Below are 18,447 nucleotides of genomic sequence, written 5' to 3'. Positions count from 1 at the left end.
ACAAAAGGAGGGTGGCCACACAGCCAAAAACCGTATCACAGAATCCATCTAGCAAGGACACAGTTTGCATAGCTAGCAATGCTGTCCCTGGACATTGCCACTTTATTTGTGCCGGGAGCTTGATCCTGCTGTAAGAAATTACCACTTCTTCACTTCTCTGCACCACCAGCTTCAGATTCAAAATCTCAGGCAGATGTATCTGACAAAGAATATGATTATATGCCTTCATCCTAGCTTCTAGTAAAGCTGATCTGTCTAGTGGTAAACAGGGTTCAAAAGTGGAAATGTCCTCAAAGCAAAGGGTTTCACATGCAAAATGTGATCATCCAAATATAAAAACAATTTTTTTTTTTTTTTTAAGACGGAGTTTCGCTCTTGTTGCCCAGGCTGGAGTGCAATGGTGCGATCTCGGCTCACCGCAACTTCGCCTCCCAGGTTCAAGCAATTCTCCTGTCTCAGCCTCCCGAGTAGCTGGGACTACAGGCATGCACCACCACGCCTGGCTAATTTTGTGTTTTTAGTAGAGACAGGGTTTCTCCATGTTGGTCAGGCTGGTCTCAAGCTCCTGAACTCAGGTCGTCCACCTGCCTTGGCCTCCCAAAGTGCTGGGATTACAGGTGTGAGCCACTGCGCTGGCCAAAAAACAACATTTTTAAAGTCCTTTGTAAGGGAGCATAATTTTTTGTAAGCCAAAAAAATGTTTAGTAATCTGACGAATGTTTTGCTGCTATTGATAAGAATCTTTTAATGAGGTTCTTAAGAGTGTCAGATTTTAATCAGCATGTCCAGAGTTTGAATGCTGTATTAGGACATTTTACATTGCTATGAAGGAATACCCGAGGCTAAGTGACTTATTTAAAAAAAGAGATTTAATTGGCCCAGGGTTCTGCAGGCCGTGTAGGAAGCATGGGGCTGGCATCTGCTCCTAGTGAGGGCCTCAGGAAGTTTACAGTCATGGTGGAAGGTGAAGGGGGAGGAGGCACATTACATGATGAGAGCAGGAGCAATTGAGGGTGGGAAGTGCCACACTTTTAAACAGCCAGATCTCAGGTGAGTGACAACTAAACTCATTACCATGAGGACAGCACCAAGCCATTCATGAGGGATCTGCTGTGATGACCCAGACACCTCCCACTAGGCCCACCTCCAACATTGGAGGTCACTTTTCTTTTTTATTTTATTTTATTTTATTTTTATTTATTTATTTATTTTTTGAGATGGAGTCTTGCTCTGTCGCCCAGGCTGGAGTGCAGTGGCACAATCTCAGCTCACTGCAACCTCCGCCTCCTGGGTTCACGCCATTCTCCTGCCTCAGCCTCCTGAGTAGCTGGGACTATAGGCTCACACCACCACGCCCAGCTAATTTTTAGTAGAAACAGGGTTTCACCTTGTTAGCCAGGATAGTCTCAATCTCCTGACCTCGTGATCCACCCGCCTCGGCCTCCCAAAGTGCTGGGATTACAGGCGTGAGCCACTGCGCCCGGCCTCTTTTTTATTTTTTTGAAAGTCTTTTACTCTCTTGCCCAGGCAATAGCATGTTCATGACTCACTGCAGCTTCAACCCCTCAGGCTCAAGTGATCCTCCTGCCTCAGCTTCCTGAGTAGCTGGGCCCACAGGCACACACCACCATGTTTTGCTAACTTTTACATTTTTTGTAGGGACGAGGTCTCACTGTGTTGCCCAAGCTGGTCTCAAACTGGTGGACTCAGATGATCCTCCAGCCTCACCCTCCCAAAGTGTTGGGATTACAGGCATCAGCTACCATGCCCAGCCAAGGAAATTACATTGCAACATGAGATTTGGAGGGGACAAAACATCCAAACCATATTACATAGCATTGGATAATTTTCTGTTAATGTCTTCTGTCACCTTAAAAAGAAATTATAAGTATTGGCTGGGCAAAATGGACTTAAGTAAGGCTTTCCAATCTACATGAAATAATCAGAACATAGGGCCGGGTGCGGTGGCTCACGCCTGTAATCCCAGCACTTTGGGAGGCTGAGGCAGTTGGATCATCTGAGGTCAGGAGTTCAAGACCATCCTGGCCAACATGGTGAAACCTCGTCTACTAAAGATACAAAAATTAGCCGGGCATGGTGGTGTGCGCCTGTAGTCCCAGCTTTCAGGAAGTGGAGGCAGGAAAATTGCTTGAAGCTGGGAGGCAGAGGTTGCAGTGAGCCAAGATCATGCCACTACACTCCAGCCTGGGTGACAGAGTGAGACTCCATCTCAAAAAAAAAAAAAAAATTACAAGTATTTTTCTGTATATATTGCTAGACCTTTAATTAAGTGAGCTTTGACATTGCAAGTTTTCTATCTAAGACCACACTAACATACAGACATAAAAAAATATACCCAGAATTGGGCTGGGCGCGGTGGCTTGCCTGAACACAGGAGATGGAAGTTGCAGTGAACCAAGATGGTGCCACTGCACTCCAGCCTGGGCAGCAGAGCTATTAAGTTTTTTTCTGAGTATATACTACCTTTACTTTTGGTGGTGGAACCACGCATTGGAACTCAAACTCTTGAGTTTTACTCCTAACCTATAACAATCTGGTGCTTCATAATCAAATTCCCATTTGGAAAATGAAATTGTCTTTCCATTTGGGAGACTTCTGTTTTTCCTCAAACTAATTTTATAACCTATCAATCTGTTAACTAACATTAACTTTGTAAATTTTATGCAGAATACTGTCTAGGTAATATAGAGAATAAAGGAAGTAGATAGGCGCTCTTGCTCCCTCCATAGAAGTAACGCTCTATGTGATGACCACTAATTAATAACCTGTATTCTCCTGGTGATCCTGGGAACCAAAGTGGTTTCATAATGAGGATTTTTTTTAAATTAAATTTAGGCTTGAGGGATGGTGTTTGTTCTTTGTTCATGTGAGACAGTGTCTTGTTTTGTGACCCAGGCTGGAGTGCATGATTGAGGCTCACTGCAGCCTCGACATCCTAGACTCAAGCAATTCTCCCACCTCAGCCTCCCGAGTCACTGGAGCTACAGGCACGTGCCACCACACCCAGATAATTTTTTTAATTTTTGTAGAGTTGGGGTCTTACTATGTTGCCTGGGAGGTCTGGCTTTTTAATAAAGAATCTTAGTCGTGAATAGAATATTTCCTTTCAATCCATTATATAAATGAATTTTAAAGGTGACTTTTTTCTCCTCCCTTTTTTTTTTTTAGTTTAATACAATTTTTTAGTAAAATGAAGAAGTGGATGGACATGTCAAATCTACCACAAGAATTTCGTGAACGTATAGAAAGGCTAGAGAGAAATTTTGAGGTGTCTACTGTAATATTCAAAAAATATGAGCCCATTTTTTTAGATATATTTCAAAATCCATATGAAGAACCACCAAAGTTACCACGAAGCCGGAAGCAGAGGTGAGCCCTTAATCCTTACGTAATTGACAAAAAGATTATGATACAAACTAAGAGAATGTACTTTTTTGAAAGTCTGTTTTTTATGAAAAGTATTCCTGCAAAGAGCTTAATTATTTTCTTTTTAAATCCATGTACAATTATCCATATTTGCAGAATAATACTTTTACTTATTTTTCTTTTTTTTCTTTTTTTTTTTTTTTGAGATGGAGTCTCGCTCCGCTGCCCAGGCTGGAGTGCAGTGTCGTGATCTCAGCTCACTGCAACCTCTGTCTCCCAGGTTCAAGCAATTCTCCTACCTCAGCCTCCTGAGTAGCTGGGATCACAGGTGTGCACCACCCTGTCTGGCTGATTTTTTGTATTTTTAGTAGAGAGGGGGTTTCACCGTGTTGGCCAAGATGGTCTCCAACTCATAACCTCAGGTGACCCACCCACCTCGACCTCCCAAAGTGCTGGGATTACAGACGTGAGCCACCGCACCTGGCCCTATGTTCTGATTATTTTATGTAGATTGTAAAGGCTTACTTAAGTCCATTTCATAAATAGTAGATAACTTTTCATCATGAATGGAATTTCTTGTGTAATTTGATCTATTTGATATTTATATTTACTATTTCAGTTTACATGATATTTAGCAAGCTAGTCAGACAAAAAGTAATTTTTTTCCCTTTTTAGGAGGATTCCTTGCAGTGTTAAGGATCTGTTTAATTTCTGTTGGACACTTTTTGTTTATACTAAGGGTAAGATGACACTTTCAGTGGTCTTACATTTCTACTGTGGGAACTTGGTGCTATTTGACATGAGAGGTTTCTGGTTTTTGTGTCTTTTTTTCCACCCCTTATAAAGGTAATTTTCAGATGATTGGGGATGACTTAGTAAACTCTTATCATTTACTTCTATGCTGCTTGGATCTGATTTTTGCCAATGCGATTATGTGCCCAAATAGACAAGACTTGCTAAATCCATCATTTAAAGGTAAGACCTTTTATTTATTTTTGAAAACTGATTATCAGTTTTTGGAAAAAGATTTTTGAAAGTTGACCATATTTTTTTTTTCCCTCTGCTCTTCCTACAATGTCAAACTAGGTTTACCGTCTGATTTTCATACTGCTGACTTTAGGGCTTCTGAAGAGCCGCCCTGTATCATTGCTGTACTGTGTGAACTGCATGATGGACTTCTAGTAGAAGCAAAAGGAATAAAGGAGCACTACTTTAAGCCATATATTTCAAAACTCTTTGACAGGAAGGTACTGTACTTGTAATTAGATGACTGAGATGTTTACAGGTCAGCAGTAATGTCAGAAGAAAAAAAAGTTTTAAGCAAGTTCTCAGCATTATAGAACTTAGGGTCAGGATTCCCAGGCTTTAGCCTCTACTGTGATTCGAAATTTCCTTATGATCTTGTGTGATGTGAGAAACAGAGCTGTTGAAAAATGTGACCAACTGTATGTTCTGTTAGGTAAACATACTGTCAGAGGCAACCGTAGTCCCAGCTATCAGGGACTGTGTAGGAGGTACTGATAAAGAATTGTAAAGAACAGAACATCAGAGTAGGGCTGACAAAGAATTAGGAAAAACAGGAAGTCAGAATAAGCTGACTAATTTACTGCCACAATTTGAATAACTGCTGACTGTTGACTAAAAGTAGGATGATGTATAACAACCACAGTTTTAATTCCATGTAAATCGAGCAGAAAATCCATGATAGTTTTGTAGCCACTTGTAAGCTATCTGTGTGCATTCTGGACATTTTCTCCTTAGTAATTAACTTAGCTATTTCTACATTTATGAATTGGCTTGTTCCTCTGGGTCTCAATTTCTTACTTCCCCAACATCAAGCCATTAAATGTAGTTAGGCCTCAAGATTTCTCTTTGGTAAAAGGAGGGGTTTGGATTACATATCCCACTTTTCAAATATTAAGAGATTTTTCTTTAAGCATAAATTCTTCCCTTACTGGTTTCTTCTTCTTTTATGCAAACTTTTGTATTCAGTCTTGTGTTCCTCAGATATCTATATTATGGCCCATTGTCTGTATGCTAAACATCTCTAGCAAAGTAAACTTTTTTTAAAGGATCCCAGGGACTGGGCGAGGTGGCTCACACCTGTAATGCCAACACCTTGGGAGGCCAAGGCAGGTGGATTGCTTGAGCCCAAGAGTTCCAGACGAGCCTGGGCAACATGGCAAAACCTCGTCTCTACAAACAATACAAAAATTAGTAGAGTGTGGTGGTGCACGCTTGTAGTCCCAGCTACTTGGCAGGCTGAGGCTGCAGTGAGCCATGATGGTACCACTGCACTCCAGGCCTGGTGACAGAACCAAACCCTGTCTCAAAAAAAAAAAAAAATTTTTTTTAATGTTATTTGCATGCTAAATAGTTTATCCTAGTCTGAAAGAAATATTCAATTATTCTGTTTTGTGTGTGTGTGATAAAAATATGGAAATTTAGATAAATTTCTTGTTTGTGTGTGTATTAATATGCTTAATTATATGGTGTCCCAAAATAATTTTTTCTTCACAGATATTAAAAGGAGAATGCCTCCTGGACCTTTCAAGTTTTACTGATAATAGGTAAATATCTGGTACTAGTGGTGCCTGGCATATCACAAGCTGTCGTATTTGTTGATTTGTTGAAATTTGTTAAGCATAACATTATATCAAAGTAAGACCTCCAAATTCAAGTTCTCTCTGCTTTAGTGGCATTGAATGGGTATTGTCACTAAGACTTGTTGGCTTTAAATACATTTATTTTAAGAAATCAAGGCTGGGCACGGTGGCCCACACCTGTAATTCCAGCACTTTGGAAGGCCAAGGCAGGCAGATTGCTTGAGCTCAGAAAGTTGGAGACCAACCTGGGCAACATGGTGAAACCCTGTCTCTACAAAAAATACAAAAATCAGCCAGACGTAGTGGTGTGAGCCTGTAGTCCCAGCTACTTGGGAGGCTTAGGTGGGAGGATCATTTGAATCTGGGAGGTTGAGGTTGCAATGAGCCGTGATTGCACCACTGCACTTCGGTCTGGGTGACAGAGTGAGACCCTATTTCCAAAAAAAAAAAAAAAGGAAAAAAGAAAGAGGCCGGGCATGGTGGCTTACGCCTATAATCCCAACACTTCGAGAGGCCAAGGCGGGCCGATCACTTGAGGTCAGGAGTTTGAGATCAGCCTGGCCAACATGGTGAAACCCCATCTTTACTAAAAATACAAAAATTAACTGAGTGTGGTGGCAGGTACCTATAATTCCAGCTACTTGGGAGGCTGAGGCAGGAGAATTGCTTGAACCCAGGAGGCACAGGTTGCAGTGAGTCGAGATCACGCCACTGCACTCTGTCCTAGGCAACAGAGCGAGATTCCATCTCAGGAAAAAAAAAAAAAATTATTGACACTTATGTATTTATTTTTATTTTTATTTTTTTAGAGACAGGATCTCACTGTGTTGCCCAGGCTGATCTCGAATTCCTGGCCTCAAGCAATCCTCTCACCATAGCCTCCCAAAGTGCTAGGATTACAGGCATGACCCACCACAGCCAGTGAATTGACATTTAAAACAGCTACCCGGCCAGGCGCGCAGTGGCTCATGCCTCTAATCCTAGCACTTTGGGAGGCCGAGGCAGGCAAATCACGAGGTCAGGAGATTGAGATCATCTTGGCCAAAATGGTGAAACCCGGTCTGTACTAAAAATAGAAAAATTAGCTGGGCATGGTGGCACATGCCTGTAGTCCCAGCTACTTGGGAGGCTGAGGTAGGCGGATCGCTTGAACCCAAGAGGTGGAGGTTGCAGTGAGCTGAGATTGCACCACTGCACTCCAGCCTGGGCATCAGAGCAAGACTCATCTCAAATAAAAATAAAAATAAAAATCAAGGCTGGGCACAGTGGCTCACACCTGTAATCCCAGCACTTTGGAAGGCCAAGGCAGGCAGATCGCTTGAGCTCAGAAGGTTGGAGACCAGCCTGGGGAACATGGTGAAACCCTGTCTTTACGAAAAATACACAAATCAGCTGGACGTAGTGGCGTGAGCCTGTAGTCCCAGCTACTTGGGAGGCTGAGGTGGAAGGATCATTTTAATCTGGGAGGTTGAGGTTGCAGTGAGCTATGATTGCACCACTGCACTTCAGCCTGGGTAACGGAGCGAGACCGTGTTTCCAAAAATAAACCAAGAAAAAAAGAAAGAGGCCGGGCATGGTGGCTCACGCCTGTAATCCCAACACTGGGAGGCCAGGGTGGGCTGATCACTTGAGGTCAGGAGTTTGAGATCAGCCTGGCCAACATGGTGAAACCCCATCTCTACTAAAAATACAAAAATTATCTGGGTGTGGTGGCACCTGTAATCCCAGCTGCTTGGGAGACTGAGGCAGGAGAATCACTTGAATCCAAGAGGCAGAGGTTGCAGTGAGCTGAGATCACACCATTGCACTCTAGCCTAGGTGACAGAGCGAGATTCCATCTCAAAAAAAAAAAAAAAAAAAATCATTGACACTTACGTATTTATTTTTATTTTTATTTTTATTTTTATTTTTATTTTTTTTTTGAGGCAGAGTCTCGCTCTGTCGCCCAGGCTGGAGTGCAGTGGCCGGATCTCAGCTCACTGCAAGCTCCGCCTCCCGGGTTCACGCCATTCTCCTGCCTCAAGACTCCCGAGTAGCTGGGACTACAGGCGCCCGCCACCTCGCCCGGCTAGATTTTTGTATTTTTTAGTAGAGACGGGGTTTTACCGGGTTAGCCAGGATGGTCTTGATCTCCTGACCTCGTGATCCGCCCGTCTCGGCCTCCCAAAGTGCTGGGATTACAGGCTTGAGCCACCGCGCCCGGCCTATTTTTATTTTTTTAGAGATGGGATCTAACTGTTGCCCAGGCTGGCCTCGAATTCCTGGCCTCAAGCAATCCTCTCACCATAGCCTCCCAAAGTGCTAGGATTACAGGCATGACCCACCACACCCAGCCAATTGGCATTTAAAAGAGCTACTCGGCCAGGCGTGCGGTGGCTCATACCTGTAATCCTAGCACTTTGGGAGACTGAGGTGGGCAGATCACAAGGTCAGGAGATAGAGACTATCCTGGCCAATGTGGTGAAACCCCATCTCTACTAGAAGTACAAAAACTAGCCGGGCATGGTGGTGCAAGCCTGTAGTCCCAGCTACTCAGGAGGCTAAGGCAGGAGAATTGCTTAAACCTGGGAGGTAGAGGCTGCAGTGAGCCAAGATCGCATCACTGCATTCCAGCCTGGGTGACAGAGTGAGACTCTGTCTTAAAAACAAACAAACAAACAAAAAACAGCTGTTCTCTTGAGAAACTAATAAATGGACCCAATGACTCTGTATTTCACTTTACATTCTTTCACTAATCACGTGTTGGCAGTACCCATATATTTTTTTTTTTTTTCTGAGACGGAATCTCGCTCTGTTGCCCAGGCTGGAGTGCAGTGACGCGATCTTGGCTCACTGCAAGCTCCACCTCCCAGGTTCAGGCCATTCTCTTACCTCACCCTCCTGAGTAGCTGGGACAACAGGCGCCTGCCACCACACCTGGCTAATTTTTTGTATTTTTAGTAGAGATGGGACTTCACCATGTTAGCCAGGATGGTCTCGATCTCCTGACCTCATGATCTGCCCACCTCGGCTTCCCAAAATGCTGGGATTACAGGCGTGAGCCACCACGCCTGGCCCTTTTGTTTTTTGAGACGGAGTCTTGCTCTGTTGCCAGGCTGGAGGGCAGTGGCGCAATCTTGGCTCACTGCAACCTCCAACTGCCATATTTCAAAGCCACTATTGTTTCCTTAGTGATCAGAAACCATTTTCATAATTAGATTCAACTAGTTTTCAGATTAAGTATATGTAGTCTCTCACTTTTCAAAGTAATTTATTGGTTGTATGAATGTGAAGAATGTCCATAATCAGGTAGGACCCTCTGATATTGTTAGATGGGCAGAGTTAATAAAAATTAGAAAGTTGTCAGATTTTCTAAGCTGTAAACACTAAATCTATCTTCAAGTCAAAATAAATCCATTGTGTAACTTAGTATTACAGCTTATAATAATTCTCTTTGCAGCAAAGCAGTGAATAAGGAGTATGAAGAGTATGTTCTAACTGTTGGTGATATTGATGAGAGGATCTTTTTGGGGGCAGACGCAGAAGAGGAAATTGGAACACCTCGAAAGTTCACTGGTGACACCCCATTAGGGAAAGTGACCGCACAGGCTAATGTGGCGTATAACCTTCAACAACACTTTGAAAAAGTAATATAACCTAGCCTGGCCTCAATCTTGAATGATCTTTTTCTCTGTGTGTCTGATTCTACTAACAGCAGAAGCATCTTTCAAGTTAAATCTTGAGTTTCTTCTACTAATTCATATTTCCCATGAAAGCCTTAAAAGGTAATTTTTAAAACTGGCATTTAGTATTTTTACCTTATTTCTTACTATTTTCATATTTTATATCCATTTTCCCAGCATGCCTGGGTTTATTAGTAGAGTATATGTCTTTTGGCATGAAGAGGAAGTTTTCCTTTCTTACTGTTCTTTCTTTGCTTCAACTTAGCCTCTGTTACGTTGCTTTAAATTTTAGCTTGCTTTCCTACCCATGATACAAACTGTGTTTTTCTGTAACTTCAGCCATAAAACTCTGGACTTGATTGTTAATGGCCAAGGCTTAACCTGTATTTATGTGTAAAATGGGTTGGAGGAAGAGATCTAATGGAAGATTCACTTGTCTAGAACATAGTAAAACCTAAGTTTTAGTCCAAGCTTTGACATTAACTTAGTCAACTGAAACAAGTTTTTAAATTTCTCTGTTCCTGTTTCCTCATATATAAAATTAAAGTATGTATACATTATCTTTCAAATCAGTAGTGTGAAGATTAAATGAAATTATAGGTAGAAAGTGCTTTAAAAAAGTGTTTTCCAAATATAAGGATGTTATTAGCATAGTATTCCTAAACATTTCATGGATATTTTAAATATGAGTAGAGAAGATGGTAAATGCACTGAATTAAACACATAATAAGGAAGATGGTAACTTTTAAAAACTCACAGATTTTTCTTTTCTGACAGAAAAGGTCATTTGCACCTTCTACCCCTCTGACAGGACGCAGATATTTACGAGAAAAAGAAGCAGTCATTACTCCCGTTGCATCAGCCACCCAAAGTGTCAGCCGGTTACAGAGTATTGTGGCTGGTCTGAAAAATGCACCAAGTGACCAACTTACAAATATTTTTGAGTATGTATAATACTGTTATTTTTTCAAATGTCTTTTTAAAATTAGATTTCTTATTCCATTCTATTTTTAGTATATTCAGAATTCTCAAGATAGTGGATGTTCATCTGGCAAGTTTTACTATACCATTTCAATCACAAAATATATTGACCTAAAACCATATTGAAGTACCTATTAAAAATTGTGTATAACAGTCGGGCACAGTGGCACACACCTGTAGTCCCAGCTACTTGGGAAGCTAGTTTGGCCAACATAGTAAGACTAATTCCAGCTTGGCCAAGATAGGGAGACCTTATCGCTCCCTTTTTTTTTTTTTTTTTTTTTTTTGAAACAGGGTCTTGCTGCCTCCCAGGCTGGAGTGCAGTGCCGCAATCACAGCTTACTGCAGCCTCCACCTCCTGGGCTGAAGCAACTCTCCCTCCCACCTCAGTCCCCCAAGTAGCTAGAACTATAGGTGCAAGCCACCATGCATAATTTTTTATATTTTTTGTAGAGACAGGGTTTTGCCATGTTGCTTAGGCTGATCTTGAACTTCTGAGCTCAAGTGATCCAACTGCCTTGGCCTCCCAAAGTGCTGGGATTACAGGCATGAGCGACCATGCCAGGCCAACCTTGTCTCTTAAAAATAATTATATATAATGTTATTTCATGGGAGTATAGACTTTTAGAGATAAGTGTACCTTAAAGATTATTTAGCACTGATATTTCACTCTTTAACTACCCCTGAGTTATGCATGTTTTGATTTTACATTGACTTTATTTTTTAATTTATTTTTATGTTTGTTTCTAAAGATCACCTGTATAAGGGCATACATTAATTTTAAATGGGGACATTCTAAATGTCCATTAGATTCTAAATGTCCATTAGATAGGGGACTAATTGCATATTGGTGGTACAGCCATAAAAATGAAATTATTTATTTATTTATTTTTGAGACAGAGTTTTGCTCTTGTTGCCCAGGCTGGAGTGCAATGGCACAATCTCGGCTCACTGCAACCTCTGCCTAGTGGGTTCAAGCGATTCTTCTGCCTCAGCCTCCTGAATAGCTGGGATTACAGGCATGCGCCACCATGCCCGGCTAATTTTGTATTTTTAGTAGAGATGGGGTTTCTCCACGTTGGTCAGGCTGGTCTTGAACTCCCGACCTCAGGTGATCTGCCCTCCTGGGCCTCCCAAAGTGCTGGGATTATAGGCATGAGCCACCGTGCCCAGCCCATAAAATGGAATTTTATACAGGTTTTCTTTTTTTTTTTTTGAGATGGAGTCTCGCTCTGTCGCCCAGGCTGGAGTGCAGTGGCCGGATCTCAGCTCACTGCAAGCTCCACCTCCTGGGTTTACGCCATTCTCCTGCCTCAGCCTCGCGAGTAGCTGGGACTACAGGCGCCCGCCACCTCGCCCCGCTAGTTTTTTATATTTTTTTAGTAGAGACGGGGTTTCACCGTGTTAGCCAGGATGGTCTCGATCTCCTGACCTCGTGATCCGTCCGTCTCAGCCTCCCAAAGTGCTGGGATTACAGGCTTGAGCCACTGCGCCCAGCCTTTTTCTTTTTTGAGGAAGCATGATTCCTGGTAAAGATGGTAGAATGAAGCCAGATCAGAGAACCTTCTTTCCTAGTACCTAATAAAATAAGAGAATAGTAAAAACCAGCAAAATATTTATCAGTGGCAACCAAATGAGGAGAGAGAGATGATTTCATGACATAAATTTCCAAAGTAGAGATCAAAAAGAAAATTGATGATTCTGGTATCCCTATCCCTAAGCAGTGTTGGAGAAAGAGGGTATAGTGATAGATCTTGAGAATTCTCATCAATACTTCAGATTTGGAGAGAAACAAATGAGGGAGCAGGCAGACAGATAAAAAGTCATACAAATCTCCCCAAGTGAAAAGTTTATATGTACCACCACCAGGATCCCACCAGAAATATAAACAACTGCCAAGGGCTGCCATTTTCCAACATTCCATGATGATATGGGGGAGAGATCCTCATATAACTAGACGTCCCTGACTAGGAATGGTGAACCCTGGAATGGGGGTATTTAACTAAATCTCAGAAGACAAAACAAAACCCTAGTTCTCCAAGAAAAGCTGAACATAGCTGAGCTCTCCCCGCTTCCTCAAACGTTCAGGATACAAGAAAGTAGACGGAACAATCTCCAGCCTCAGAAATAGCTCAGAAGAAAAGCAAACTACCGGTAAGGTAGGAAGACTGTCCTGGATCTATCTTCCATATCATTTGAGTAAATAGATCTGGATTGAACTACTGTTCAAACATGAGTAAGCAGTGACAAAGCAACTATACAAATATGTCAATAAGGGAAAAGAAGGAAGTACAGAATGCAAAAGAAAAAAGGTCTAGACACAAATGGCAACACTGGGTGTTGTGGCTCATGCCTGTAATTGCAGCACTTTGGGAGGCTGAGGCAAGAGGATCAGTTGAGCCCAGGAGTTTAAGACCAGCCTGAGCAACATGATGGGACCCTGTCTCTACAGAAAAAATTTAAAAATTAGTCATGGTGATATGCATTCCAGCTACTTGGGAGGCTGAGATGGGAGAGTCACTTGAGCTCAGCCATGATCACACCATTGTACTCTAACCTGGGCAACAGAGCGAGACCCTATCTCAAAAAAAAAAAAAAAAAAAAAAAAAAAAAAAAAAAAACATCTGTGTTTGTGGACTGGAAGGCTTAATATTGTTAAGATATCTATATTAGAGGCCAGGTGCAATGGCACATATCTGTAATCCCAGGACTTTGAGAGGCCAGGGTGGGTGTTTTGCTTGAGCTCAGGAGTTTGAGACTAGCCCGGGCAACATAGCAAGACCTCATCTTTACAAAAAACAAAATAAATAAAACTTAGCCATTGTGGCCATTGTTTGTTTGTTTTGAGACATAGTCTTGCTCTGTCACCAGGCTGGAATGCAATGATGTGATCTCGGCTCACTGCAAACTCTGCCTCCCAGGTTCAAGCAGTTCTCCTGCCTCAGCCTCCAAGTAGCTGGGACTACAGGCGCCTGCCACTACGCCCAGCTAATTTTTGTATTTTTAGTAGAGATGGGGTTTCACCGTCTTGACCAGGATGTTCTCAATCTCCTGACCTCATGATCCTCCTGCCCTGGCCTCCCGAAGTGCTGGGATTATAGGCATAAGCCACCATGCCCAAAATTTTTTTTTTTTTTTTTTTTTTTTTTTGACAGAGTTTCGCTCTTATTGCCCAAGCTGGAGTGCAATGGCTCGATCTCAGCTCACTGCAACCTCCACCTCCCAGGTTCAATTGATTCTTCTGTCTCAGCCTCCCAAGTAGCTGGATGACAGGCATGCACCACCATGCCCGGCTAATTTTTTGTGTTTAGTAGAGACGGGGTTTTACCATGTTGGTCAGGCTGGTCTTGAACTGCTGACCTCAGGTAATCCACCACCTTGGCCTCCAAAAGTGCTGGGATTACAACAGGCGTTAGCCACCAGGTCTGGCCAATTTTTGTATTTTTAGTAGAGACAGGGTTTCACCATGTTGGCCAGGCTGGTCTCCAACTCCTGGCCTCAAGTGATCTGCCCACCTTGGCCTCCCGAAGTGCTGGGAATATAGGTGTGAGCCACCATGCCCAGCCTCAAACCTGAAAGCTTTAACATAGCAAAGAAAACAATCAACAGAGTAAAAAAACAGCCTATAGAATGGGAAAAGTAATTGTAAACCATATATTAGATAAGGAGTTCATACTCAGAATATGTAAAGAACTCCTAAAACTCAAGAACAACAAATAACTCAATTTAAAAATGTATAAAGGATTGAGTAGATATTTCTCCAAAGAATATATGCAACTGGCCAAAAGCATATGAAAAAAATATCTGATATCACTTATCAGGGAGTTGCAAATCAAAATCACAATGAGATAGTACCTCACATATCAGCATAGCCACTTCCCACTCATCACCCCAAAAAACCCAAAATAGCAGGTGTTGGTAAGGATGTGGAGAAATAGGAACCCTTACACACTGTTAGTAGAATTGTAAAGTGGTGCAGCCACTATGGAAAACAGTACGGAGGTTCCTCAAAAAATTAAAAATAGAAGTACCATATGACTCAGCAATACCACTTCTGGGTATACATCCAAAAGAATTAAAAACAGCATCTCAAAGGAATATTTGCACGTCATGTTCACTGCAGCATTATTCCCAATAACCAAGATGTGGAAACACCTTAAGTGTCCATTGATAGAGAAAGAAAATACTGTGTGTGTATTTGTGTGTGTGTGTGTATCTATAGATACATATATAGATATAGATATGAGATGGAATATTATTCAGCCTTATAAAAGAAGGAAATCCTGCCATTTGCTACAACATGTATGAACCTTTAGTACATTATGTTAAGTGAAGTTAGTCAATCACAAAAAGACAAAATACTGCATGATTCCACTCATATAAGGTACATAGTATGGTCAAACTTACAGCAGCAAAGTTATATTACGTGTGTATGCAATCTGTATTTTTATTATGTAATTTACATGTTAAAATATGTTATCATATAAAGCTTTGTTTACATATGTAGATTTCCAACTGAGAATACAACTTTGGCTGCTAAAAACCAATTCTTGAAAGAAGGCATGTTGGCTGGGCATGGTGGCTCACACCTATTACCCCAGCATTTTGGGAGGCTGAGGTGGGTGGATCACAAGGTCAGGAGATCTAGACCAGCCTGGGCAACATGGTGAAACCCATCTGTACTAAAACTACAAAAATTAGCCAGGTGTGGTGGCGCGCACCTGTAATCCCAGCTACTTGGGAGGTTGAGACGGGAGAATCACTTAAACCTGGGAGGCAGAGGTTACAGTGAGCTGAGATCGCGTCACTGCACTCCAGCCTGGGCAACAGAGTGAGACCCCGTCTCAAAAAAACAAAAAAAAAGAAGGCATGTTAATACTCTGGTGTAGAGTTGTTTTTTTGTTTGTTTGTTTGTTTTTATAATTAGGATCCTCTTGTATTTTGTAGATCTTGTATGCGTAATCCTATGGAAAACATTATGAAAATACTAAAAGGAATGGGAGAGACTTTCTGCCAACACTATACTCAATCAACAGATGAACAGCCAGGATCTCACATAGGTAAGAAAAGAAAACTAAAGTTGGCATAGCATTGAAAATAAGTAATCCCCCCAAAATTAGAAATTCAAGTTTTTTCCTCTCCCGTTATTCTTATTTCTTTCTTTTTTTTTTTTTTGAGACCGAGTTGCCCAGGCTGGAGTACAGTGACGCGATCTCCACTCACTGCAACCTCCTCCTCCCAGGTTCAAGCAATTCTCCTGCCTCAGCCTACCAAGTAGCTGCTATTACAGGCACCCACCACCACACCAGCTAATTTTGTATTTTTAGTAGAGACGGAGTTTCACCGTGTTGGTCAGGCTGGTCTCAGACTCCGGACCTCAGGTGATCTGCTCTCCTAGGCCTCCCAGAGTGCTAGGATTACAGGTGTGAGCCACCACTCCCGGGCTACCCTGCTATTCTTAATGTATCAGATTTAAGTTTATGTATAATTTTTGCTTTTCAGTCCTTAACAACTAAAATTCATTAACACATGTTTTCTCTGTATTTCCCCAATAGACTTTGCTGTAAACAGACTAAAGCTGGCAGAAATTTTGTATTATAAAATACTAGAGACCGTAATGGTTCAGGAAACACGAAGACTTCATGGAATGGACATGTCAGTAAGTAAATCCACTCTCTGCGCTACTGGCAAGGTCCAAAAGTCGTAGCCTGGAAGCAGTGTTTTGAGAGGCTCTGTAAGGCATTGTGGGGGTCACCAATCTAGGACACACTTGGCCAGGATGACATTTAGTTGACTTTAGCACATGCAGGCTAATCACATCTAGGTAGAAATGTGAAATAACATAAAGTTCATCTTTGGTACACATCAGTGTGTTTTAAGTTTTTTGTTTTTGTCCTTCATTCCCAGCTAGTGATCCCTCCATCTGTTAAAGCAACTGTTAGTTAAGACATTTGTCCATACCTTCCAAGGATTTTGGATTATAAAATGGTGGGGGGAGGGAGGGCGGTTTGTTTTGGTTCTTTAACTATTTGACCAAGTCAGACCACTCTCTCCAATAAGCTGTATAAAAGAATTTTTCTACAAATTCAAACCTATCATATGATCTTTGTTTCCTCTTCCTTCATTATTTCCCTCTGCAGTCACTCTTGGAGTCTTCTAACTTTCTATCCCAATAGGAACAGGTTGATGTCTTAAGGATGCTGCGTAACTATTATAATAGAATTTCTCTTTGTGTTTACCTGGAAATTTTTTTCATATATTTTCTGTGTTGGTTTCTCTTTTTCCTGGATTCTGTATCTTTCTCTTTCATAGTTTACACTAATAATCTTGATGGTGCATACACTCCTATGGCTTTCTGAGAAATAAGTAAATATACATATATATATATATATATATATATTTTTTTTTTTTTAGACTGAGTCTTGCTCTGTCACCTAGACTGGAGTGCAGTGGCACGATCTTGGCTCACTGCAACCTCCATCTCCTGGGTTCAAGCGATTCTCATGCCTCAGCCTCCCGAGTAGCTGGGGTTACAGGTGCCCACCACCACACCTGGCTAATTTTTGTATTTTTAGTAAAGACAGGGTTTTACCATGTTGGCCAGGCTGGTCTTGAACTCCTGACCTCAAGTGATCTGCCCGCCTCAGCCTCCCAAAGTGCTAGGATTACAGCCACCTCACCTAGCTGAAAGAAGTAAATTTTTTTAACTTTATTTATTTTAATTTTTTAATATTTATATATTTATTTATTTATTTATTTATTTATTTATTTATTTATTTATTTTGATATGTAGTCTTGCTCTGTCGCCCAGGCTGGAGTGCAGTAGCACAATCTCAGCTCACTGTAACCTCCGCCGCGTGAGTTCAAGCAATTCTGTGCCACAGCCTCCCGATTAGCTGGAATCCCAAGATTCCAGGCAAGATTACAGGCACTCGCCACCACACTCGGCTAATTTTTTTGTATTTGTAGTAGAGACAGGGTTTCACCGTCTTGGCCAGGCTGGTCTTGAACTCCTGACCTCATGATCCACCTGCCTCAGCCTCCCAAAGTGCTGGGATTACAGGTGTGAGCCACTGCACCCGGCCAACTTTTTATTTTGAAATAATTCCAGATTCACAGAAAGTTGCAAAAGTAGTACAGAGAAGTCCCACACATCCTATATCCAGTTTCCCCAGTGGTTACAGTTTTATATACTGCAGTATCAGAACTGGGGAATTGACATTAAAACAGTGTGTATGTGTGTGTGTGTATAAAATTGTATCATATGCATAGATTATGTAACCATCACCAAAATAAAGATACTGAACTGTTAAAGATCTCATTCCTGCTACCCCTTTATAGTTAGTTACACTTACTCCTCTCAGCCATTACTGTTTCCCACTTCTACATACTCTGTATGAATTCAATTGTTTTCAATTTGTTTTAGTTATTTTGTAGCCCAGGATGTGGTTTATCATGGTGAATGTTCTGTGGCCACTTGAAAAGAATGTAAATCCTCACATTTAACCTTGTCAGTAGGTTCTTGGAAACAGTGACTTTAAGCAAAAACAACATACAATGAAACCAATTTTACCATAGGCTAACTGATATAAGCAGGAGTTTAAGTTCCTTTGGTATATGTCTAGTCACAAAAACATCACCAAACTTCTAAATAAATACAAAACACAATGTTAAACGTTGAAATAAATAAGAGAAAGAGTAATAAAAATAAGGAAGATTATTACTTACCCAGTTATTCCTGTTCAGGGTCATGAGTGGCTGGAGCCTACCTCAGCAGCTCAAGATGAAACGCGGGACCCAACCCTAGTCAG

The 18,447-nt window shown here is 41.6% G+C and overlaps 1 protein-coding gene across 2 annotated transcripts in view; it reads left to right on the top strand.

Moving 5' to 3' along the window:
• Positions 1-18,447, top strand: part of LOC103246453 (retinoblastoma-like protein 1) — an 87,205-nt gene that overhangs the window by 16,865 nt on the left and 51,893 nt on the right. The window contains exons 3-11 of one of the 2 annotated variants that reach the window (XM_073009585.1): positions 3,190-3,390; positions 4,063-4,127; positions 4,234-4,362; positions 4,474-4,634; positions 5,908-5,957; positions 9,433-9,619; positions 10,433-10,599; positions 15,584-15,696; positions 16,192-16,295. In XM_073009585.1, the coding sequence (XP_072865686.1) occupies positions 3,190-3,390; positions 4,063-4,127; positions 4,234-4,362; positions 4,474-4,634; positions 5,908-5,957; positions 9,433-9,619; positions 10,433-10,599; positions 15,584-15,696; positions 16,192-16,295 (1,177 nt within the window). Of the gene's footprint in view, positions 1-3,189; positions 3,391-4,062; positions 4,128-4,233; positions 4,363-4,473; positions 4,635-5,907; positions 5,958-9,432; positions 9,620-10,432; positions 10,600-15,583; positions 15,697-16,191; positions 16,296-18,447 lie in introns of those variants that run through there. The other variant, XM_073009586.1, reaches the window with a different exon arrangement.

The sequence above is a fragment of the Chlorocebus sabaeus genome, chromosome 2 (genome assembly GCF_047675955.1).
Source record: "Chlorocebus sabaeus isolate Y175 chromosome 2, mChlSab1.0.hap1, whole genome shotgun sequence".
Lineage (NCBI taxonomy): Eukaryota > Metazoa > Chordata > Mammalia > Primates > Cercopithecidae > Chlorocebus > Chlorocebus sabaeus.
This window is presented reverse-complemented; position numbering and strand designations above follow the sequence as displayed.